The 24,095-nt window shown below is 33.4% G+C and overlaps 2 protein-coding genes and 3 non-coding genes across 9 annotated transcripts; 2 read left to right on the top strand and 3 right to left on the bottom strand.

Annotated features, from left to right (window-relative positions):
• The first annotated feature begins 744 nt into the window (after positions 1-744).
• LOC109190619 lies at positions 745-4,291 on the top strand. Of its 5 annotated transcripts, none has more exons than XR_002055751.1 (9): positions 747-1,280; positions 1,365-1,424; positions 1,708-1,956; positions 2,161-2,237; positions 3,113-3,189; positions 3,304-3,436; positions 3,514-3,710; positions 3,815-3,885; positions 4,065-4,291. XR_002055751.1 is itself a non-coding variant. In XM_019341148.1 (8 exons), exons 1-7 carry the CDS (start codon positions 842-844, stop codon positions 3,667-3,669), a joined length of 1,191 nt encoding a protein of 396 aa, XP_019196693.1. In that variant the 5' UTR covers positions 747-841; the 3' UTR covers positions 3,670-3,705; positions 3,904-4,280. The 5 variants fall into 5 exon arrangements, 2 of the variants coding, with proteins under 2 accessions (XP_019196694.1, XP_019196693.1); XR_002055750.1 differs by having other exon boundaries at positions 748-1,280; positions 3,792-3,885; positions 4,065-4,280; XM_019341148.1 differs by lacking the exon at positions 3,815-3,885 and having other exon boundaries at positions 3,514-3,705; positions 3,904-4,280.
• Positions 4,292-7,897: 3,606 nt separating this feature from the next.
• On the bottom strand, positions 7,898-7,970 carry TRNAR-UCU. The gene has a single exon. It is a non-coding gene; the product is annotated as a tRNA-Arg (tRNA).
• A 921-nt stretch (positions 7,971-8,891) lies between these two features.
• Positions 8,892-8,964, bottom strand: TRNAR-UCU. Its single transcript has one exon. It is a non-coding gene; the product is annotated as a tRNA-Arg (tRNA).
• Positions 8,965-9,336: 372 nt separating this feature from the next.
• Positions 9,337-9,409, bottom strand: TRNAR-UCU. The gene has a single exon. It is a non-coding gene; the product is annotated as a tRNA-Arg (tRNA).
• Positions 9,410-13,316: 3,907 nt separating this feature from the next.
• LOC109190618 (nuclear cap-binding protein subunit 1) lies at positions 13,317-22,622 on the top strand. The gene is made up of 19 exons (XM_019341147.1): positions 13,317-13,570; positions 13,777-13,836; positions 14,108-14,164; positions 14,337-14,408; positions 14,666-14,728; positions 16,269-16,445; positions 16,550-16,681; positions 17,356-17,422; positions 18,137-18,327; positions 18,674-18,744; positions 19,332-19,416; positions 19,714-19,782; positions 19,898-20,016; positions 20,214-20,352; positions 20,448-20,945; positions 21,108-21,407; positions 21,551-21,723; positions 21,826-21,934; positions 22,157-22,622. The coding sequence occupies exons 1-19, from the start codon at positions 13,487-13,489 to the stop codon at positions 22,265-22,267; spliced, it is 2,577 nt and encodes an 858-aa protein (XP_019196692.1). The 5' UTR covers positions 13,317-13,486; the 3' UTR covers positions 22,268-22,622.
• Positions 22,623-24,095: the final 1,473 nt, after the last annotated feature.

The following is a 24,095-nucleotide window of genomic DNA, read 5'->3' as shown; positions in this document are numbered from 1 at the left end:
GTTCTGGATAAAAATTAGTACTAAAACAATAGTCAAAATTAGTAAAAATTAAACACGTAGACTAAAATTATCATTTTGTTAATATTCGTGTGACTAAAATTGATATTTGTTCTTCGGATTACCCTTAGGGGTCGTTTGGTTCACGGAATGTAAGATTACCTTAAGGAATGTTAGATTGCTAGGAATGTTAGATTACTGGGAATGTTAGATTCCTGTGTTTGGTTAAAATTGGGGTATGTAATATAATGATGTTTGGTTTAGGGTTATCTTTTATACACACTATCATATCCTTAACATATTTTCATATATTTTAATAAATTTAAAAATTAAAATAAATAAATAAGATAACGGTATCATATATAATCACATGATTTTAAAATATTAACTAAAATCTTGAACTTGAGAAACAAAATTATTTTATAAACTAACATAACATAATAAAAATAAATAAATAAATATATATATATATATATAACTAACATAACCAAGGTTATCTTAGATTACCTAAGATTTTGAAGGGAATCACATTCCCTTCAAAATCCTATGTGGAGGGAATGTGACATTCCCAGGGAATGTTACATTCCCTGAGATAATATGAACCAAACACCGGAATGTGAGCTTTGAAATGTCACATTCCCTTAGTTATCTTATATAACCTGAACCAAACGCCCCCTATTCTTCTTTTTCAAAAAAATAAAATAAAATTCTTTTTAGATAGTATCCGTGTCCACAATCGTCCTATCCTATTAGAATCCAATCGATCATTAAAGAAAAAAAATCGACATTTTCCAGTTTTTGCTTACCAACGCCCATGAGACTCTGAGAGTGTGAGACATGAACAATGCTCCTTGGTTTTCCTTCTTTGCACCGCACTGATCCCGCCGGATTCTTGGTGTTTAGCGCAACCCCAGGCCGGAATGCGCCCGCCGGCTCTTTTCCGTTTGTACGTAAGCAACGTTACCTGAGAAAAAGCCAGCGTCTGAGCAGAGCCGGAGCTCTGAAGGACTGGCAAGAATATGACGAAGCGGTGAAGGATAAGGACCTCACTAGAGCTCTCCGGTTCCTCAAGGACATTCCTGTTCAACCAAAGGAGGAATCTTGGATTGATCCGAGTGGGTATCCGAGTGAATTGGATTGGGCTCGGGCCGCTCGCCAAGACCGGAATTGGGAGGTTTTGGATACCTGCTTGAATGCGGATGATATGAGGCTTGTTGGGAGCGCCTACGCTTTTCTCAAAGACAGGGGCCTCTTGCCCAATTTTGGGAAATGCCGCAGTATTGGTAATCTTCTCAGTTTTCAGATTTTGTGTGTGTAATTTCAGTGTATGTAATCAAGATTTTAAGAAAGTTTTCTAATCTATGTAGTTCTGGAAGGCCCAAGAGATGTAACACCGACCTTATTGAAGTCATCGACAGGTTTAGATGGTCAGTACATATCTGCTACTCCCTTCATCCTAATTTACCAGACCTATGTTCATTTTTAGCTCATCTCAAATTCTCAACACTTTTTCCTCATAAGATCTAATTAACAAAGTTTCAGTTGTGGGAAAACGTTAACAATCGTTCTGGGAATCTCAATGACCCAAATGTATCTTATTTAATTGCAGGAATTTGAAACTGTTCCATTTCTTGTTATCTTGTGCATACATATTTAATTTAAAAATTCATGGTGTGGTTGATTTCATGTCCAACTCTTCCCCTGTTTCAGTGGCAAAACTTTCACCCAAAAAGTGGGGTCTTTCAGGAAGCTCTAGCTTTGTTTTGATTGCTTTGCTTGGTGGAACCTCTTTTCTGGTAAATCAGGGAATTGACATCAGACCCAACATTGCGGCAGTACTGGGCCTGACCTTTCTTGATGCTATATTTCTTGGAGGTTCTTGCTTAGCTCAGATTTCAAGCTTTTGGCCTCCTTATAGGCGGCGAATCCTGGTTCATGAAGCTGGCCATCTTCTTGTAGGTAGAGTCTTTTTGTTTTCTTCTGTCAATAATCAAGGCATCAAGCTTTTATTGCGTTGATCGATTGATTTGCTCAGAAGAAATTCGGGATTTTACTTATTGTTTGTAAACCGGATTAGCATATGGAGACACAATGTGCACAATCTAATATAATATTATCCTTAATCGTGTAGTATGATAAATATGTTCTAATATGACCTTGCAGCTTACCTCATGGGTTGTCCAATTCGTGGTGTTATTTTGGATCCCATTGTGGCAATGCAGATGGGAATCCAAGGCCAGGTATCTCTTATTGTGCTTTAACTTCCCCATATTCTTTTATGGGATACAGATTGTTTTTCGACTCAACCCTTTAGATTGCATGCCCTTCGCATCTTAAATTCTCAAGCACTGTAAATATGGAATTAGTTGGCAATATTCTACTTGTCTAAATAACATTTCATTAAGCCACTGAGATTGAACAAGAAAGAACAATCTCTTTGCCGTCTGTTGAGCCACTGAGTTACCGTGATTTACATCCTCTCAAATGCTCTGTCGGGCCGGGGTGTGAAGGGCCCTTGGGGTTGGGGATTCAACCTTTTGGGGTAACGGGGAAGAAAGAGCAACCTCTAATCTACATGCAAAGTGTGCATGCCATTATATCCTTGGCCTATTCTTTTTTTGGTCAGACCATGAGGTGTCCTGAGCAGGCACTAAATGTAGGAAGCACCTTTAAGCCCGTACCATACTCAGACTAATCCCCATTCGCTCCGGGCCGGCCCAATTAAGGGGCAAAGTACTGGTCAGATTGGCCTATTCTTTGCTTGTAAGAAGGGGTTGACTTGTTGTCAGGACTATGTTTGATCCATCGGTGCCATGACCATGTGGGTACACATCCGGTGGTTTTCCTTGGTATTGGTTGAGAGGATTCTTAGTTTAGCATACAATCGCGGGGATTTGTCAGGCCCATGGACCGGATACTTCACATCTAAACAACAACAATATAACAGTTATAATAAAGCAAAAAAGGCGGTAGAGACATAGATGACCTCTAAATTGGTGAAAAATGAATATGGACTTCTCTTCTGCCTTCTCCGTAATCTGATGCTTCATAGGAAATTATGAGTGCGACCTTTTCTTTGTAGCTCCATATATGTTATTCTGTTTATTTCTTGCAGGCTGGAACACAATTCTGGGATGAAAAACTTCAGAACGAGCTTTCTGAAGGCCGATTGAGTGGAACTGCCTTTGACAGGTGGATATTCTGGCCTTGTTCATTATGGTTTCATTTGGGATTAGAGGCTAGGTGCACTTGAGATATGGAATACAAATAAATATTTTCAAATGCCTTGTGTAACTTAACGGGCAGGTATTGCATGGTTCTTTTTGCTGGAATTGCTGCTGAGGCTCTGGTCTATGGCGAAGCCGAGGGTGGAGAAAATGATGAGAATTTATTTAGAAGCATCTGTATTCTTCTCGATCCACCGCTTTCTGTGGCTCAGGTACTACTACATCTGAATATCTGATCAAAAGATTATTCTTAATGGCTTTCAGTGAATTGATGAATTTGGAATTATAGATGTCGAATCAAGCTAGGTGGTCAGTTATGCAATCGTATAATCTGTTGAAATGGCATAAACGTGCACATCGAGCTGCTGTTAAAGCTATGGAGGGCGGACATGGTTTGAGCGTGATCATTAAAAGAATCGAGGAAGCCATGTCTTCCAGTAGATGAACTAAGGAATCCAAGAAAAGAAATATACTTTCATCACGCAGGTAAATGCGATATCTATCACACCCTCGCTGCTTCTTTGTCTCGGGGGAGCATACATTTGATGGGAAATTCTTATAACGCAGAATATGCAAATTCGCGGGGTTAGCCTGGAAGGACAAATAGCATTAAAGCGAGAACTTCCCGAATACTGGTACAGATTTCATCTTCAGTTTCGAGGTTAGATGGCTTCAATTCTTGATAGGGTAGGTTGAAGTTTGTTACCACTGCAAATAGAAATATCACATAATAGCACTAGACTTAGTTGAACTTCCTTGGATAGGAGAGATTCTTTCATAGATAGGTGCATTGAAATTTTATATTTTATGGTTTATTACTTATAGCCACAATGCATACAGACCCATCCAGCTTGTAGTAATCCTTCAAGAATTTGGAGGTCTTCTCTTCCCCGTTCCATACATCGATGCCGGCAATATGTTCGACGGCTGCCGGAATGTTGGACGGAAAATTAATGACCGGTTGTTTCAGGTGAATAATCGGTCATTTGGGTTTAAATGTATCAAAATGACAAGTTTTAGTGTTTAATTGAACTTTTTAAATGTTGAAGGGTTTAATTGCACTTTTGGATAAAGTTTGAGGGTTTATTTGACCATTTTTCCATAATTAATTAATTATTTGTGTTAGAGCACTAGCAAATGTTGGGAATTGAGGTTCCTATACTGAACCGAACTAAAATGTTACTCCGTAAATCGAATGATTTCAATTTTTTTTTTTAACCGAATAATCCGAAACTAAAAAAATCGAACGGAATATCGAAACGTCCACCCCTAAGACTAAGAGACAGTCTTAAAATTAGTACGAAACTATCAGGTTCGAATTTATTTATACAAAAATAAATAAAACACAACAAAGAGGGTTCTTGATTTAGAAAAATGAACCCACCAAGAAAACAAATGAACGAGAAGGAGAATAAATTGGAGTTTTGTGTACTCACACTTTTTTTAAAATCGATTCGCTACCTCCCGGGGGTGTTAGGAGTGTTGTAGCGTCAGTCTCTCAGGATATACGGATTACGACTTTAGTGTTCAAGCACTCAAATATAAAGTCCGGCGAACTAGAACAAACATCGAGCACTTCGATATTTTCTTGGAAATGTAGCATAATTTTTAAGAAGAAATGGTTTTGGTGGAGGATATGAGTGTTTTGTAATATGTTTTCGATTCAAATTATTTTATCTAATTAATTATATTTCATATTTTGCTTTGAATATTTTTTATCTCATTTTGATGTATTTTAATTTTTCATCCTAATTAACAATATTTATGACTCGGCCTCTAAGTATTATTTTTTCAAAATATCTCATTGGTTTTTAATCTTTCGCTCCCACTAACAAAGATTTCTGAATCTGCCCCTAATACCGATCATAATAATTCATTTCAAAATACTTGAGTGACCGAAAAGTCCAAACATTCAAAATGTAAATTAACCTTTCAGAATTCACCAAAGAGTCACTGCACTAAATGTGCATAACTTGCACCTCTCAAAATGGTGCATGCAATGTACCTCACGAAGGTGTATTAAAATATGTGCAAACATAGCACTATTCGAAAAAATGCTGCAAAGCACTTCACTATATCCATTTTTCATTTATCTATTATTCATTTTGAGCATACAATATATCAATTTCTTCGTCTCATTATGAAGAGTGCGAATCTATTTTTTCTGATCCAAATTAAAAGTGAACCCCACATATATTTCTATCTCATAATAGCCACTTACAATGCAATTTATGCTAAAAATTTCAACAACAATGTGGTTACAAAATGTGTGATTCAATAAGCTTTAGGCCGAGGAGGAGGAGTAAGGCATTTGCAAAGTCCAGCATCACAAATTGGGAGGAGGATTTTAAGGGATGAACAATAGGGCTTGCAGTCATCATTGACCTTACATAGAGGTTGTGCTTCAGTCAATTCCATTCGAAATAGGAAACCTGCAAAATATTATAAAATAGAATATATAAGATAACCAATTTATCAAAATTAAGTTTTTTTTTTTTTTTTTTTTTTTTTGAAATATTCATGATTCTTTACTAAGTTGTATATATTATATACTTTCTTAAACATTTTCAACCTAAAGAATCTAAGCCCCACCACCAAGGTTTGAACATATAACCATTCATTTAAAATGATAATCGGGATACCATCACACTACATGATAGTTGGCAATATTAAGTTTTTAATATTTTATGATCACATCAAATTTTTAATATAAATCAAAACCAACTTGAGATTTTATTGATAGAAAAGAAAAAGAAAACAATAATACTTGAGTAAAAATTTCGCTATATGTTATAACTAGTATTTGTCCCGTGCAATACACGGAAAATATGTTATAAAAATATACCCTATATGAGGTTTATTCATATATAAAAATTTTGTTATTTAATAATTATTATGTGTGAATTCCTATGATAAAATTATGAACATAAATATATTTACAATTAAAATAATATTTAAAGTGGGTAATTACAACAAATCTTAAACTATACTAAAAATTTAGTATATAGTATTTAATATTACAAATTTTTAAGAACTTAGTAAACTACAATAGTAATTGAATTACAATTTTAGAGTCACCACGGATCAAAATTTTTAGACCTTTGAGATTTCTAACTCTAGATGTAGCAACATACAATTGACCTTTAAAGACCAAAATCACAATCTTAGTTCGAACATTGATTTTTTCTTCCAAATACTATTGAATTAAGTGTATAATCAATAAAAGATGAGAACTAATAATTCGAGAATATAATCTTAATGTTACTAAGCCTACTTCACGTCAATTAAGTTGGAGAGTGTTGTTGGATAGTATCCGATGAATCCACGAATAACGCATCTTTGTCTTCGTAGTCCTCAATATGCACATCAACAATCTTAAATATTAGGCTGCCTAGCTATGTCATATATTAATTTCAAACTTATGAACTTTGGGGTTGCATGCAATAAAAAGTATATTTTAAATATACTAAGGGTACATTATATATGTATGTAAGGTACTTTCAATATAAAAATAATGTACTTTTAACACATTAAAAATGTATTTGATGTTCATGATCCATACTATTTTGTGGACCATCGTTCACACAATAATTTGTCAGTAGAAATTGAAATATAAATAAATAAATAAATAAATAAATAAATAAATATATATATATATATATATATATATATATATATTAGAAACTGTCAGTGAAAATTATTATCATTATTATTATTGCAATTATTATTATTATTATTGTTATTGTTATTATAATTAACAATATTATTATGGTCTTGTAAAAATTAAATGTTGATTATCATCATTTAATTTTCATAATAACAATATTATTATGGTCTTGTGAAAATTAAATGTTGATTATCACCATTTAATTTTCACAAGACCATATGGCTTTATTATATATAGGATTTTATTATATTTTAGGGTCTGTTTGGGAACCTGAAAATTGATATCTGGAAATCATTTTCTAGGTTTCTGGTGTTTCGCTAGGCTAGAAAATGAAAGGTGAAAGGAAAATGAGGTCTGGTCAATGGAAAAAGACTTCCCTTTTTTTTATTTGGGGTGGGGTCATTTTCCATCTTCACCAGACACGCTAGTTTCAGCTTGACCTTCGTCTTCGCTGCTTCAGGTTCGCCTCCCCCTTCAACATTCGTGTTCGTCACTGGTTTCCTCAGCCGAAAACCAGTGCCTCTGGCTTCCGATGCGGAAACCAGTTCACTGGTTTTCGCATCGGAAACCATAACTGCTTTCCCATGCGAAACCAGTTCACTAGTTTTCGATGTGGAAACCAGAGATATGGTTTCCGCAGCCGGGAATCAAAGCCACTAGTTTAAAGCTGTCGGAGATCAGTGGTTTCGATTGGTTATGCTTCCCCTTGTTTTTATGGTTTTCGTAGCCGGGAACTAATGGTTCCCGGCTGTCGGAAATCAGTGATTTCCGATTGGTTTTGCTTCCCCTTGTTTATGCTTGTTGTGTAATTTTTATTGGTAAATGTTGACCTGGTTCTGCTTCCCCTTGTTTATGCTTGTTGTGTAATTTTTATTGGTAAATGTTGAAGTATACCATTCTATTCATTTTCTGAAAAATGAATCAAACACAAAAAATAGTTTTCTATCATTTTCCAAATGGATCCTTAAAGAAGGGGAAAGGAGAGAACTTGAAATTTACACTTTATAACACCTAGTGGGACTCGAACCCACAATCACTTGATTAGAAGTCAAGCGCCTTATCCATTAGGCCATAAGTGCTATTTAATAAATGTAACCAAGTAGTATCATTTTCACCAGAGACGTTAGTTTCAGTTTCACCTTCGCCGCTTCAGGTTCGCCTCCCCCTTCAACATTGGTGTTCGTCACTGGTTTCCTCAGTCGGAAACCAGTGCCACCAGTGCCTCTGGCTTCCGATGCGAAACCAGTTCACTGGCCACTGTTTCCAGCTGTATGAAATCAGGTTTTCACTCCGGCTGTTGTAGGAAATCAGGTTTCCCCTTGTTTTTATGGTTTTCGATTGAAACCAGTTCACTGGCCACTAGTTTCCAGCTGTATGAAATCAGGTTTTCACTCCGGGCTGCTGTAGGAAATCAGGTTTCCCCTTGTTTTTATGGTTTTCGATTGAAACCAGTTCACTGGCCACTAGTTTCCAGCTGTATGAAATCAGGTTTTCACTCCGGGCTGCTGTAGGAAATCAGGTTTCCCCTTGTTTTTATGGTTTTCGATCTGCTGTAGGAAATCAGGTTTCCCCTTGTTTTTATGGTTTTCGATTGAAAGGTTTCCCCTTGTTTTTATGGTTTTCGATTGAAACCAGTTCACTGGCCACTAGTTTCCAGCTGTATGAAACGATTGAAACCAGTTCACTGGCCAGGTTTTCACGTTTTCACTCCGGCTGCGGTAGGAATCCAGCTGTGTATGAAATCAGGGTTTCTGGCCAGGTTTTCACGTTTTCACTCCGGCTGCGGTAGGAATCCAGCTGTGTATGAAATCAGGGTTCCCCCCCCCCCCCCCCATTGGTCTGATGTTTGTCGGGGTTTGATGTTTGTTTATGGTTTTCAATTGATTGGTTTTGCTTCCCCTTGTTTATGTTTGTTGTGTAATTTTTATTGGTAAATGTTAAAGTATACCATAAATGGACCCTTAAAGAAGGGTAGAGAGCTTGAAATTTATACTTTGTAACACACCTAGTGGGACTCGAACCCACAATCGCTTGATTAGAAGTCAAGCGCCTTATCCATTAGGCCATAGGTGCTATTTAATAAGGTTTTCGGAAATCAGGTTTCCGATTGGTTCTGCTTCCCCTTGTCTATGCTTGTTGTGTAATTTTTATTGGTAAATGTTAAAGTATACCATTCTTGTTCTTGTTTATGCTTGTTGTGTAATTTTTATTGGTAAATGTTAAAGTATACCATTCTTGTTCTTGTTTATGCTTGTTGTGTAATTTTTATTGGTAAATGTTAAAGTATACCATTCTTGTTGTGTAATTTTTATTGGTAAATGTTAAAGTATACCATTCTATTCATTTTCTGGAAAATAAACCAAACACAAAAATAATAATTTTCCAAATGGACCCTTAAAGAAGGGTAGAGAGCCTGAACTTTATACTTTATAACACACCTAGTAACACACCTAGTGGGACTCGAACCCACAATCACTTGATTAGAAGTCAAACGCCTTATCCATTAGGCCATAGGTGCTATTTAATAAGGTTTTTGGCTGTCGGAAATTAGGTTTCCGATTGATTCTGCTTCCCCTTGTTTTTATGGTTTTCGATTGGTTCTGCTTCCCCTTGTTTATGCTTGTTGTGTAATTTTTATTGGTAAATGTTAAAGTATATCATTCTATTCATTTTCTGAAAATGAACCAAACACAGAAATAATAAGTTTCCATCATTTTCCAAATGGACCCTTACAGCTCGTTTGGTTCGCTGGAAAATATTTAAAAGGAAATGGAATTGAAATTTCATGGAAAATAAATTCCAGAAAAATTGATTCAATTGTTTGGTTGGTGGAAATGAAATTACTGGGAATATGAATTCCATTATTTGGTTGGGTTTAGAAAGATAAGGAATAATGAATATAAAGACCAATATGCCCTTAAAAAGATGAATGAATAAATGGGTGTCTATGTAATTAAGAAATTTTCATAAGGGTAAAATGGTACACTCATGTTATTTTTCTTCCCAATCTTTGTGGAAAACAAAATCTCACCCCTTTGCAAAGAATTCATTTTCCTCAACTCATCCAACCAAACAACATAAACCAACATTTTCCTTCACTTTGAAGAAAACACTTTCCATCCAACCAAACACCCCCTTAAAAAAGGGTAGAGAGCTTGAAATTTATACTTTTGTAACACACCTAGTGGGACTCAAACCCACAATCGCTTGATTTATCCATTAGGCCATAGGTGCTATTTAATAAGGTTAACAAAGTAAAAATTTTAGTAGTGTAATAACTCATTGCAAACATGATTTTTATTATTATTATTTTTTTAATATCATACTTCATCTCAAACTTAAATTTTAATCAAAAATTCAAGATCTTACTTAAAACAAATCATAATCCTTCCTAATAGGTTATACTTACTCAATCGATTGTGTAGCTCAATCTATGGGCTAAACAAGCATATATAACTAATGTCATGTATGAGTTTTTTTTTTTTTTTTAAACAAAAAAACAAAAATCATGTATAACCGAATCATGTATTAGGAAAAGTACTGACTTGAGGTCAGATGCAACAAGGCCTACTAATCAACTTGGTGGGTCAATTAGGAAATGACACTTGAAATCGAGTCAGTGGACCGACTTAGCATAAACTAACTTTAGCATAAGTATAAATAGCCCACTAACATCACTTAATGAAATATCTTATACTTCACTACATGTATCTCACTCAAGTCTTGTATTCAATTGTCTAAATATTTTGCAACCGATCAATTGACACTTATCTTATACTAGTTTTACACGCGCATTGCGCGAATGTGTTAATGCTTAATGCTTATATTTAAATAAGTATTTGAAAGTATATCAACGCAATATTATATAGGAGAAGTTCATAAATAGGTAATTAAATGTCGAATTTGTTTATTTAAATATGTAACTCAAAGTATATGAATGCAAGATAATATAGGAGATTCATTAATTATAATTGTCACTAAAATAAATGTTTGCAACTTTGTAAAATCGATAGTCTAAATATTTAGTCTAAAACGATAGTCTAAATAAATACTTCCTTCGTCCCATTTTGTGTGTCTGGTTCAGTTACCGATGTTTGACTGAAGTTATTTTAATATAATTTTTCATAATATTAAGTTTAGTATTAGTATACAACATTTACATATATAGAAGCTACACTCAAAGTACTATTAAACACACACAAAAAAAACCAGATTTAAAAAGAATAAAAATTACTAAAGAAAATAAACAAATAATAAATAGTTAGTTTGACCCATGAATAGTAAGTATGATAAATAAAATGGGACAGGGGGACTACTACTTTTGGTTTGAGTTTTTTTTTTTTAAATATTCTTAATTCTCTTTTGAGTAGCATTGTCATTGCCTTTTTTTTTTTTTTTTTGTTGGTAGTGTGTTATTCGTAATTGAGTTACTGTTGGTAGCATAGATGATAACGTCATGCAATAAGATTATGGTGTAGGAAGAAGTGGATTTGTTTTATTGTGTATATGATTGGGATCTTAGTTGTGCTATGAACTCTTGATCTTGCAAGCGCATGTTGCTATTTTACAATGGTAGTTTTTCCCCTACATGTTTCATATGGAAGTATTGAATAAAATATTAATATTTATTATATTTGTATACGGTTTATGAGTAGTACCTCTTGTTCTATTTCATAACTTGTTTACTTGATAGTAACAACAATAACTCTGCAGGTAGTTCAAATACTGATGCTACAACGTGTCCAGTTTCATCAATAATTTCCACATCGATTTTGTACATGTTCATTTTCAATTTATATTTTTAGAATTAGTAGGAATGAGTGTCGTACTTGATTGTGTGTGTGGTTTTTTTTTTTTTAATTATTTTTTATTCAATTGATACTAACCTTGAAGTTAAATTGTTTTCCACTTTGTGCATAAACTTTTTTTTTAAAAAAAAAAATAGTGACTATATCCTATATAACAAGTATTTGTGTTGTGAAGGTTGATGCTTATTTTGCATGTAATCTAAGCAGAGTGAGTCTAGAAGATGAAATGAATTGTAACTTTATATTAGTTCTAATATATTTAATGAATGCACAATAAATATTTTACATACAGGATCAATGAATAAATCAATGATGGCTATTTTGAAATTTCTTCATTTTTGGGTTACATCATATTTACCAATCGTCCAATATCTTTGGGTTACATTATAATTTATTCAACAATAATGATTGAACTAAATGAACACTGAGCAAAACACCTAAAGGACCGAAACCGTTGATTCATTCATTAATCTTGTATATATGTGCATTCATTAAATATATTATAACTATTTACAACAAAAATACTTGGTTACTATTTTTAAAAAAAGTTTAGTAACAATTATAATGAATCTCCTATATTACATTGTATTCATATACTATAGTTACGTATTTAAATAAACAAATTCGACATTAAATTACTTATGTATGAATTTTTCATATATAATATTGCATTGATATACTTTCAAATATTTATTTAATTATAAACATTAGACATTAACTTATTCGTGCAATGCGCGTGTAAAACTAGTATTAACTATATAGATGGATGTCTTGTCATCAACAAAATATTTTAAGTGGCATTCCAAGTAAGCAACCTGAAGAATCGATCGGGCGAGAAAGGAAACGTTCAAATAGTGAACTTCTACTGAAACCGAGTCGAATTAAATTCGAACCGAAACGAACCGTTTCAAATCGAATCAAACTTTAATGTTAAATCAAATGGTTTTTTTTTTTTTTTTTTAAATCGAAAAAACCAAAACCCGAAACGCCCACCACTGGTTTATACTAACGGAATGTGATAGTATTTAATGGAAGAAAATAATATAATAGATGGTAAACTATGAAAATTCAAAAAAAAAAAATTCTAAAATCAAAATAATCTGAACAATTCATTTTATCAAAATACTATCAACTATTAACTTTTTTTTTTTTTTTTTTTTTTTGTGGGTATACCTCGCCTGGAGATTTAAGGCTGCTCTATTCCTAAAGCCAATGATCGAATCCTTAACTTTTGGTTAAGGATGAAGGAGTCCCTTCTACTCAAGAACACCCTCCAGGTTATTAACATTTCTAATTAGTACGGAGTTTTTTTTTTTTTTTAATATTTATTATCTTTTGTTTTAAAAAAATGTAAATAAGTTATTTTTTTTTAGTGTACCTAGAATTTTCACCGTCGGACGCGTTGATTAATTCTCTCGTTGAATAGTAAACACCTACTTTAAATGATATAATTAACTTGGAAATTTAAGACTGCTCCATACCGAAAGTCGAGAAGAATCATTTTCACTAAATCACGCCCCAAGTTTTTACAGAAGGGTTATAGTCTTATAGACTTATTATAAGTGATTCATTCTTTCATCTCAGCTCAGATGTCATTAGCTATAACTTATTTTTTTTGAAACGAGCTATAATTTATAAACCTCGCGATTGGTTTGAAATTATATCCTGGTTCCTATTATAAAATTTGCATAAAAAAACCCTTGGGCCTTGTCCCCAAAAATCTTCCCCGCCTTTGTACTCTGTTCTCCCCTCCGTTCCGTCTCTCTCTTCTTCTTGAAGTGTTTAGAATGAGCGGTTGGCGGAGCTTGCTCTTACGGATCGGCGACAAGTGCCCGGAGTACGCCGGAAATCCAGACTTCAAAGACCAAATTGTTAGTGTCTTCTACTATGTTTTGTTTGTTTGTTTTTTTTTTTTTTTTTTTTTTTTCACAAAACCCTAGCTTTTATGTTTCTGCGAAATTGTTCTGAAAGCATTTTCTGTTAGTATATAGCTGTTTGAGCTCCTCTCGGAAGATAAAGATATTAGCTTTCCATACCATTGCTCAGCATTGACGCTATGTTGTTTTTGATGATGCAGGAGACATGTTTCGGCTCGGTTCGCCGAGAATTAGAGCATTCTGGGGATGATATTCTGCCGGTAAGACAGCTCGTACTCGCTATCCTCTTTGAACCTTATTTGTGTTAAAAAATCGCTGTCATGTTTATTGATTCTTTAACTTTGCTGCCTGAAATGAATGAAATGTTATCTAGTGATTTTTTTTTTTTTTTTTTTTTTTTTTTTTTTTTTTTTTTTGGGTGCAAAGTTTTCACTTTGTGATGCCTTTTTGTTGGTTGTGAAAATGTGGTAGAATATTATTTTCTGATTTATATTCTCACTTGTCCACTTTATGCTCCCTACATCATTGCAGTTTCTTCTCCAGTGTGCTGAGCAATTGCCTCACAAGATTCCACTCTATGGAACTTTGGTGGGTTCTCTATTTATTTATTTAAATTTTAGCTTTTATTGATTTATTTTTATAACTTTGATTGGGATTTAGATGCATATGCAGTTCACAGAGCTGGATATATTTATTATTTAAAACTTTGATTGGGATTTAAAACTTATTTACACACCTCTTTACTATCCCCTACCTACAGGTTGGTTTGCTGAATTTGGAGAATGAAGAATTTGTCAGGAAATTAGTGGAGAGCACTCAAAGTAACCTGCAGGTGAGCTACCTAGGATAAATTAAAGGTCTTTGAGGCATGTAGAAATGTAGAATATCTGTTTACTGCATCTGTTTCATCTTCTTATCTGCTATTGTCGTGTTGCTTTATTTAAAGATAAAAAGCTGTTACCCTTTCTTTCTTTTTCTATTCTTTCTTTATGAAATATAGGTCTAGTGATGCTAGAAGTAGCTACCACATATTCTATGACCTTTTTATCTCATGCCAGTTTGTGATAGATACTCCTTTTCTAATTTCAGGATGCCTTGGATTCTGGAAATTGCAATTCAATCCGAATTTTGTTGAGGTTCCTGACTGTGTTGGTATGTTTCCTGAGTCTTCTTTTTTGTTTCTTCCATATTCAGCACGCTATCTGCCTGTCTTCCAAATATTTAGTAGATTGTAGTATTTTTTCTTATGCAAAACATATATGAATCTTCATGCTTGACCACCACCACTCTACTACCTTTACCACTACTGTGTACTTCCATCCCCTACTACTATTCATGCTGCTTTTCCATAATTATCTACTCTCCTCCACTCCCACTTAAGGGTGGTGGTGCTTTGTTTAGGTTATATTGCGTAAACCCTACAATGTGAATATTGGAATGTTATATGCCCTTATTTGGTTCAAGGGAATGTGTGACCTTTTTAGGGAACGCAACATTTTCAAACTTGGTTTATTCCTCCCGATTTCTTAGGTTATGTGAGATTTCCAAGAATGTTACATTACCTACAAACATTCCTTGAACCAAAAGCCTCCTAAGATCTACATTTGTCCACCAGTGTCACTACCAATAACTACTCAACATGAATTTATCTACCACTATTGGTGCCCATCACTATGGTCCACAACAAGTGGTTTGATATGCCCTATTAGAAGAAGAATATGAAATTCAGGCATATTGAATTTGAACTTGACTTGATAATTCTCGTAACTTAAATTTCAATTTTATTATTTATTTTATTTTCATAGTGATATTTAAACTCTGTGTTGTGTTGTGATTAGAATTGAAATTAACAATTTGAAATGCAACACAGAATTATTCAAACAATACAAATTTATGCCAATTTAGAACCTGAAATGAGATTAAAAGAATCTAAAAACCTAACTTCATCTTTGGTTTGGTTTTATCATACTTTTAACTGCTTAAAAAAATTTCAGATATTTGAAATAATAATGGGTTGTGCTACAATATCAATTGAAAGGCAGAATTTTCAATTTCCCTTGATATTTGAATTTTTAAATCTATCCCAGATTTCATTTACTAACATCTGGAACTTTATTTCAGTCTGGTTTTTAGTTTACTTTGTTTGTCACTAAAAAAATATTGACATCCATTGTGTCTGATTCAACTTGATGCCCACCTCTGTCCTAATATCATCACCACCTACTATTTGCATTGGTATTTTTATCCAAAGAAAACAATTTGATTTCAAATAAATTCACATTTTATGTATTTGGAAATAATTGAATTTGAACATGATTTCTGATTTTCCTATGGAAATTGAATGTATTAGAAAATGAAAGTTATTTTCTGCAACTAAACAGGTCATAAATGAACTGGATTTGATTATTTCTTCATCTTGGTTTATGGATAAACCTAAGAATGCTTATCTGTGCCTGTGTTCTGCTAAAGTCGGAAGATTGTCTCATTTTTACCCATGTACTTTTTGTTTTAGAAAATTGAATGCTATGTTTGTCAAGAATGAACATTTCTTTTTCCTTCATTCTATTTGTTTTACATCAGCTTTTTAAAACTTTGTCATTCCTCATATGACTACTTTAAGGATCTTTCTTAAGTTATGTTATCAAGCTGAGTTCTTATTGGTCATCTGTTATGTATTTTTTGTGTGCTACAGATGTGCAGCAAAGTAATCCAATCAAGTTCTTTAGTGGTTGTTTTTGAAACATTATTGTCATCAGCAGCAACTACAGTGGATGAGGAGAAAGGAAATCCGGCTTGGCAAGCACGTGCTGACTTTTATATAACCTGTATTTTATCATGTCTTCCATGGGGTGGGGCTGAGCTTGTTGAGGTGTCCCCATTGTCTCTTTGACTAATTAAATCTAAATAACCTAAATCCTTTTAACCTCTTGGAGAAAAATTGCAAAAGAGAACTGATTTTCTTTAATCCTGTAGCAAGTTCCTGAGGAGATTGAAAGAGTCATGGTTGGCATTGAAGCCTACTTAAGTATCCGAAGGCATGTTTCAGATTCAGGGTTTTCTGTCTTTGAGGTTATTGATGATGTTGACAATGGTCAAAATGAAAAGGTTGGTTTGCTTTTTTTTTTTTTTTTTTTTTTTCAATTGTAACTTGATTTGATTTTGATTTTTTTTAAATGGACTTTGTAGTTTAAAGAGTCAAGATTTGATTCTGTTTCTTTGTTTGTTTCTTTATTTTTATTTTTATTTTTATTTTTAAACTTGTAACTTACTTCCATTCCCTTTTTGAAATAGAGTTTGTTGTTTAAAGATGCAAGATTTAATGATTGAAAGATGAAAGATGAAGGATAGGCACTACCACAACACAAATTTAGAAAGTGAGACATAAAAGAAGAGAAATATCCACAAATATCTGAAAAGAAGCTAGTTTGCTCTCTCTTGCTTCATCTTTTGTTTTCTGGGTTGAGTTTAGGATTTATAAGACAATATAATGAAAAAGAACCTTGGTGTGGGCTCTAGTTGTGATCTGTAAAAAGAGTTGTTGTATAAAATCATTGGGTATGATTCTCCCACTACTAGGAGTTTCTAGCAAAACTGTCGTTGGAGATGCAGTATATCAGTGTTGGTTATCATTTAAATGCTATAAATGATTTGTTTTCACAAACCAAATTATACAATGCATATTTATCTGACCATGATTTTACAGGTTTTCATAATGTTTTGCTATCACATTGTAATTAATTGGAAGGCATTAGTTAACTATTGAAGTTTTTGATCTTCAGGATTTCTTGGAGGATCTATGGGGTCGAATTCAAGACCTTTCCAATCGAGAATGGAAAGTTGATAGTGGTATTCTTGCAATCTACTCTTAAAAAATGTTATTCCAGTAGTCTTCTAAAGCAGTAACTATATATTTACTTGTATTGCTGATCTTGCACTAAACACATTTGATAAACGTCTTCCATAAGTTGCTGAGGCTTTCTTGCATTTAACTTTGGTTTACATTTTCTATTAATTGTGATAGCTGGTTCAAAACGAATTCTGTTATCTAATATTTTGTTTTAGATGCTAAATTTTGGTTAAGTTAGGGAGAGTGCATCAGATTCAGTTTGTAATAGGCAATGATTATGATAGTATACCTAAGAATATTTGCTTTATTCAAATTTTTTTTTTTTTTTTTTTTTGGGAATTATGAACAAATTGAAGTCTGGTCTTGGCTTAGATTGATAAAGCCACTACTTGTGTGACCCAGAAACCATGCAAAAATAGGGGTGGCTTGCTCTGTACAGAGTACAGATTACCCTCTTGCCCTGCCAAGCAGAAGCTTTATATGTTGGGTTTGCCAGTAATATAGATTTCTTCATGTCTCTTATTCAGTTATTCCTAACACAATTAATTTGGATGCTGCTTCCACTCTTCCAGTATTAGGTTATATAGTTTGCAACCTACACATCTAAATAGGTTCAAGTGCATATTTTTGTGCTTTAGTTTTTCCCAATTTTAGAACTTATCCTTGAATCTTCATCATTTTGTATATGTCAATGATTCTTTTTCCTTATTTAGTTCCCAGACCACATCTTTCTTTTGAGGCGCAGCTTGTTGCTGGGAAGTCCCTTGATTTTGGTCCCATAAGCTGTCCCGAGCAACCTGAAATACTCTCTGACAGTACTCCTGGTAGACAAAAGCATGAAGCTGATTTGAAATATCCCCAGAGGATACGACGGCTTAATATATTTCCAGCAAGCAAGTTTGAGGTAGTCAACTATTTCTGATGATAATGCTGTTTGGTATTATGCATTCTTTGATTTTTTATTTTTTTTACTATTGCAGTTATTTTATTGGGTTTTCTAGAAGTATAAAGTTTCAGATTAATAGACTATGACTACTGACTAGTTAACAATTCAAAGCTTTCCTATTGTCAGATAGTTAGAGCTATAATGTGTTTTGACAATATGGAAATTGCTGTACATCAGTTCATAATGACTACTTTTAAATGTTAGTAATTGTAATATTTGGCGGCTTATTGCCAATTTAGGTTGCATTTACACAGCAACATCCTGAAAGTTGCTTATTGTTTCCGTTCCTTACTTCTAATGGCAGGATATTCAGCCAATAGATCGCTTTGTTGTAGAAGAGTATTTGTTGGATGTGCTCTTATTCCTGAATGGCTGGTTCGTTGACTCTGTTAATTTGTCATTAAATTCACAAGCACTTGATTTTTGTGTATTTTATACAGTGCACATGCACTAGGTTATCAGATACTCCCTCTATCCCATTTTATATATAACCTATCACTATTCATTGATCAAAACAACTTTTCTTGTTTATTTCCTATATATAAAATTTCTTACAATTTTCAAATTGTTGTGTGTGTGTTTAACAGAACATTTAATGTATTTTTAAATGCTTGTTGGTGAAAGAACCCAATCCTTTATGCCTTGGGACCATTATAACCAAACCTCTAAATATTTGGCAATTTAATATCAAACCTTTGTCTTGTGATAATTATATCCAATTATGTATAACAATTACATCCAAACTTTTAAAATTTGGGAATTTAATACCAAATCTTTTATCTAATTATATCCAATTGTATCTTTATAACTCAGCCAGTTTTGATAAGATCATTTCCACATTTTTTATCTTCATGATTTTAGCATTTCTAGCACACCAGGACATCACCTTGCTCATGAAATTACATTAACACTTGGACATGCATTATGTACTTATTCCATTGTTTTGCTTGACGCAAAGCTAGTCGGAAGGAATGTGCTTCATACATGGTTGGACTGCCCGTGCCTTTCCGATATGAATATCTTATGGCAGAGACAATATTTTCTCAGGTAATAAGGTTATTTTATTTTCTGTTTTGTTCTAACTGGGTAAGAGTACCATTTTTAGGAATCCATATTTGACTCCTATTGGCTCAATACAACAAACAACTAAGTAATAAAGACGAGGATGAAAGAGATGTCACAAAATATTTGTTTTACCTCCATACTTTTACCTGTGTCAAAGTGGTGGGCATTGTGTACTGTATTGAATAAATATTAACAAGAGAATTGAACACTGTTGACAGTGCTCAGATTTGGACATCTGCCATCCTATTTAATCTCTTATTCACCTCTTTGGTCCTGCAGCTGCTTTTGTTACCTCAGCCTCCATTTAAACCAATATATTACACATTGGTGATCATCGACTTATGTAAGGTAATATTATGAAGCAACTCCTTTTCTATGAAAGGCTTTAGATTTTAGCTTTATAGATATCTTTTTCCACTTAATAGCACACAAAAGTTCTGACCATAAAGATTTTAATTCTTAGGCACTTCCAGGGGCTTTTCCTGCTGTTGTTGCGGGTGCAGTACGTGCTCTTTTTGATAGAATAGCAGACTTAGATATGGAGTGCAGAACACGTCTCATCCTATGGTTCTCACATCATTTGTAAGTTTGCATTTTAAGTTCTTAATGCAATTGATATGGCCATTAATAAGTGCCATCATTTTTGTACTAATCCTGCCTGATGCTTCTGCTGGTGACAATCCGATGTTTCCTAAGCTGTCATGATTTATCAAGAGTCAGTAATGTTTTCTTTAGTTTTTACCTGAATTTCCTTTTCCTCTGTTCCTTTTTGCTTCCAGATCAAACTTTCAATTTATATGGCCGTGGGAAGAATGGGCTTATGTGTTAGACCTCCCGAAATGGGCTCCTCAACGTGTCTTTGTTCAAGAGGTTTTGGAAAGGGAAGTCCGTCTATCGTATTGGGACAAAATTAAGCAGGTTTGGACTTAAAAAATTGTTATGACATCTAGGTTTGTGCTTAAATATACCATTAATTGGCTTTTATGACTTCATTTGTTTATTCACATACACAGAGCATAGAGAATGCACCTACTCTAGAGGAGTTGCTTCCTCCAAAAGGTGGGCCAAGCTTTAAATACGGTGCAGATGATGGTACAGATCAAGCAGACCATGCTCTGTCTGTGGAGCTCAGTGGTATGGTTAAAGGAAGGCAAACTGCTCGAGAAATTATATCTTGGATGGACAATAACGTACTTCCAGTTCACAGTTTGGAAATTACTCGCACAGTTGTTCTTCAAACCCTTCTTGACATTGGATCAAAAAGCTTTACTCATCTGATTACTGTCTTGGAGAGATATGGCCAAGTCATTGCTAAAATCTGTACTGATGAGGACCAACAAGTTACTCTCATATCTGAAATAAGTTCTTACTGGAAGAATAATGGTCAGATGACATCAATTGCCATTGATCGAATGATGGGTTACCGGCTTATATCTAACCTGGCCATTGTGAGATGGGTTTTCTCTTCAGCAAATGTGGATCAATTTCATACTTCTGACCGCCCCTGGGAGGTAGGTCATTATATAGGACATTGGATGTGCTCTTATTCTTATCATCCTGACTATAACTAGGAAAATTTTCATTTAATGTGATAAAATGGTTAATCTCACTAATCCGTTTAAATTGTGATTATAATTATTCACTTATGCACTGATTTCTGATATTGTTCACAGGTTCTGAGAAATGCTGTCAGTAAGACGTACAATCGTATTTGTGATTTAAGGAAAGATATTTCAACCCTCAAGAGAAGTCTTACGTTGGTTGAAGAAACTGTATCTAAAACCCAGTCGGAATTGGATTCAGCCGAGTCTAAGCTCACTCTCTTGGATGGTGAACCTGTTGTTGGCGAAAACCCTGCCAAAATGAGACGGCTAAAAGCTAATGCTGAAAAAGCAAAAGAGGAGGAGGTATCTATTTGCGAGTCTCTAGAAGCAAAAGAAGCTCTTCTAGCTCGAGCACTTGATGAAAATGAGGTATATCTTGATATAACCTTGCGTGCATATATACATAAATATCCATTCAAATGCAATCTTTGTCTTGGATGCAATACTTGAACATTTCTTCTGAGTTACTCATCTCTGACTTGCCGTTTTTTGTTTCAATATCCTATGTACAGGCACTGTTCCTTTCCTTGTACAGAAACTTTTCGACTGTCTTGGCAGAACCACTTCATGAAGTGTTTGCAGATGGAACCTTGCGATCGTCTGGTCAGGCAGATGAAATGACCATTGACCTTGAAGATTCTTCTGCAATGGAAGTGGACAAAGATAATGAAGAACCAAAGAAAAGGTGCCCGGAAAATTACCTACTTTAATCTTTGAGTGGCAAATATCTGAAATATTACTTAGTTCTTTCTTATTAATTTATTTTCTTGGTGTTGGTTGAATTCAGCAATCCTCAAAATGGAGGCAAGAGTGAGTATAATCTAGGCGAAAAAGAGCAATGGTGTTTGTCAACTCTGGGTTATCTCAAGGCATTTACTAGGCAATACTCTTCTGAGGTAAACTGTGGTTGCTCAATCGTTGTGTTGACATTTAATCTAATGATTGCAATTAAATTGAGATTATTGATTAGATAGTCCATAGTTTGATGGAGTGTACGTACAAACACTAATTTAGCCAATAATCCAAAAGTTTGTTCGAGTTAATTTCATAAACCGTCATCATAGACTAAACCCAAGAAAACAACATTCTCTTCTAACTTAATGGTGTGTGGTGTACAGATATGGGCGCACGTAGGGAAGTTGGACGCCACAGTACTGACAGAAGACGTTCACCCTCTCTTCCGGAAAGCTATATATTGCGGCCTGCGAAGACCTATGAATGATTTTTAACTGCCACAGTATCTTATATTTGCTTTCATCTTCCTCAGGTATGTATTTCCTTGGATTGCTGATTCAGTTGAGAGTCTCACATACAAATAGTTTGAATGGAAGAGGTTATGTTAATCTAGGTCTGACGAGAGTTATTCATTTAAGTAGGATTTTTTTTTTTAATTATTACATAATGTAGATCTGTGGAAGTCACTTTTTTCGTCCTTTTTAGTGGTAGTGAATGCGAGCTTGTAGCACATTTTTTTTTTTTGAAATTTAAACTTGAAAGATATTTTGTTTTAAGGAATTGTTGAGTTGCATGCACTACCATATCCAAAGATGAAAGATGTACCATAGTATTGCTCCTGGTCAAGCTTATGATTATGGATTATGGTTTATGTATCGATGCGGTTCATATTTGGTACTATAATACATTTAACTGTTTTTGACGTCAAAGAAGCATAAATGCAATGCAACACTCTGTTTCATTTTACCTAATATGTACACTACTTCATTCGTTTTATTTTGTGTCTAGTTCAGTTGCTTGATTAGGTTACTTTTAATCGAACTTTTATAATATTAAATTTAATATTAATATACGAAATTTATATATTTAGAAATTTTATTAAAAGTACTATTAATACAAAAAGGTAAATTTAAAAATTAAGTAAAAAAATACTCAAGAAAATATGTAAAAAAAAAATAGTTAGTTTGACCAATAAAAAATAATAAATACTTCATCCATCTCATTTTGTGTTTGGTTCGGTTAAAGAAGTTTGATTGAATTTAAAAATAAGCAAAAATACTAAAGAGAATAAATAAAAAAAAAAAAAGAGTTTATTTGATGATAAATAGTAAGTATGACAGATAAAAATGGTGTGCAAACTTTGGATAATTTTTAGTTAACCGACCGAACTGACAAAGTTCGGTTAACCGTTTTCGAACCGAACTTTTTGGTTTCGATTAATGGTTAAAGGAATTTTAAAATTTTAGTTAACGGTTAATTTGGTTCGAAAGGTCGGTTAATCGAAGTTTTTAATATATATATAAAAATAATAATATAAATATAAATATTAATTTGAAATTATGGATGTTTGGAGTTTCTAATTAATGTTTTTGTATATTTTGTTATGAATTTATTATGATATGTATTTTATTTTAATTAGATTTATTATTTTAGGTGTTATTTTTAGAATTTTAAATTTTAGCTTTAAAAAGTTCGGTTAACCGAAAAAATTTCGGTTCGGTAAATTCAGTAGAGCAAACTTCGATTCGGTTAACGGTTAAAGGAAAAAAAAACTTCGGTTAATTCAGTTCGGTTTACCGATTGAACACCTCTAATGGAACTGAGAAAGTAATACATAAAATGAGACAGAGAGTATTTATTTTATTTTATTTTATTTGTACACTATTCACTAGTCAATTTTTTTTTTCTTTTCAATGTTCTCTCATTATTTTCGAATTTGTTTATTTTTTTTGAGTTTAATATTATTTTTAAAAATAAAAATTGTATACTAATATTAAATTAATATTATGAATTTATGAGAAATAGTAAAGGAAATTAAAGAAATTGATTTTTAAATATGTTGAGTTAAGTTTTACTAGACTCAGAATGAGATGGGGAATTTTGGAAGTATGGAAAATGTACTGGACGTTAAGGTTATAAGGTTGGGAAAGCGTTATTTGGTCGTACTGTTATACACACGCGCGCACACACACACACATATATATATATATATTTTTTGAATGCTACTGGCTCTATTACATTGTAGTATCTGTTCATATACTTTCTCAACCTATATATATATATATATATATATATATATATATATATATTTTGAATGCTACT

The sequence above is a fragment of the Ipomoea nil genome, unplaced genomic scaffold (assembly GCF_001879475.1).
Source record: "Ipomoea nil cultivar Tokyo-kokei standard unplaced genomic scaffold, Asagao_1.1 scaffold1576, whole genome shotgun sequence".
Taxonomy (NCBI): Eukaryota; Viridiplantae; Streptophyta; class Magnoliopsida; order Solanales; family Convolvulaceae; genus Ipomoea; species Ipomoea nil.
This window is presented reverse-complemented; position numbering and strand designations above follow the sequence as displayed.

Coding starts and splice junctions, on each gene's coding strand:
- LOC109190618 (XM_019341147.1), top strand. CDS start 13,487: ATGAGCGGTTGGCGGAGCTTGCTCTTACGGATCGGCGACAAGTGCCCG. Junction 19,417..19,713: donor CAGAGACAATATTTTCTCAG/GTAATAAGGTTA, acceptor TTGGTCCTGCAG/CTGCTTTTGTTACCTCAGCC. Junction 19,783..19,897: donor TGATCATCGACTTATGTAAG/GTAATATTATGA, acceptor TTTAATTCTTAG/GCACTTCCAGGGGCTTTTCC.
- LOC109190619 (XM_019341148.1), top strand. CDS start 842: ATGCTCCTTGGTTTTCCTTCTTTGCACCGCACTGATCCCGCCGGATTC. Junction 1,425..1,707: donor GTCATCGACAGGTTTAGATG/GTCAGTACATAT, acceptor CCCCTGTTTCAG/TGGCAAAACTTTCACCCAAA. Junction 3,190..3,303: donor AGTGGAACTGCCTTTGACAG/GTGGATATTCTG, acceptor CTTAACGGGCAG/GTATTGCATGGTTCTTTTTG.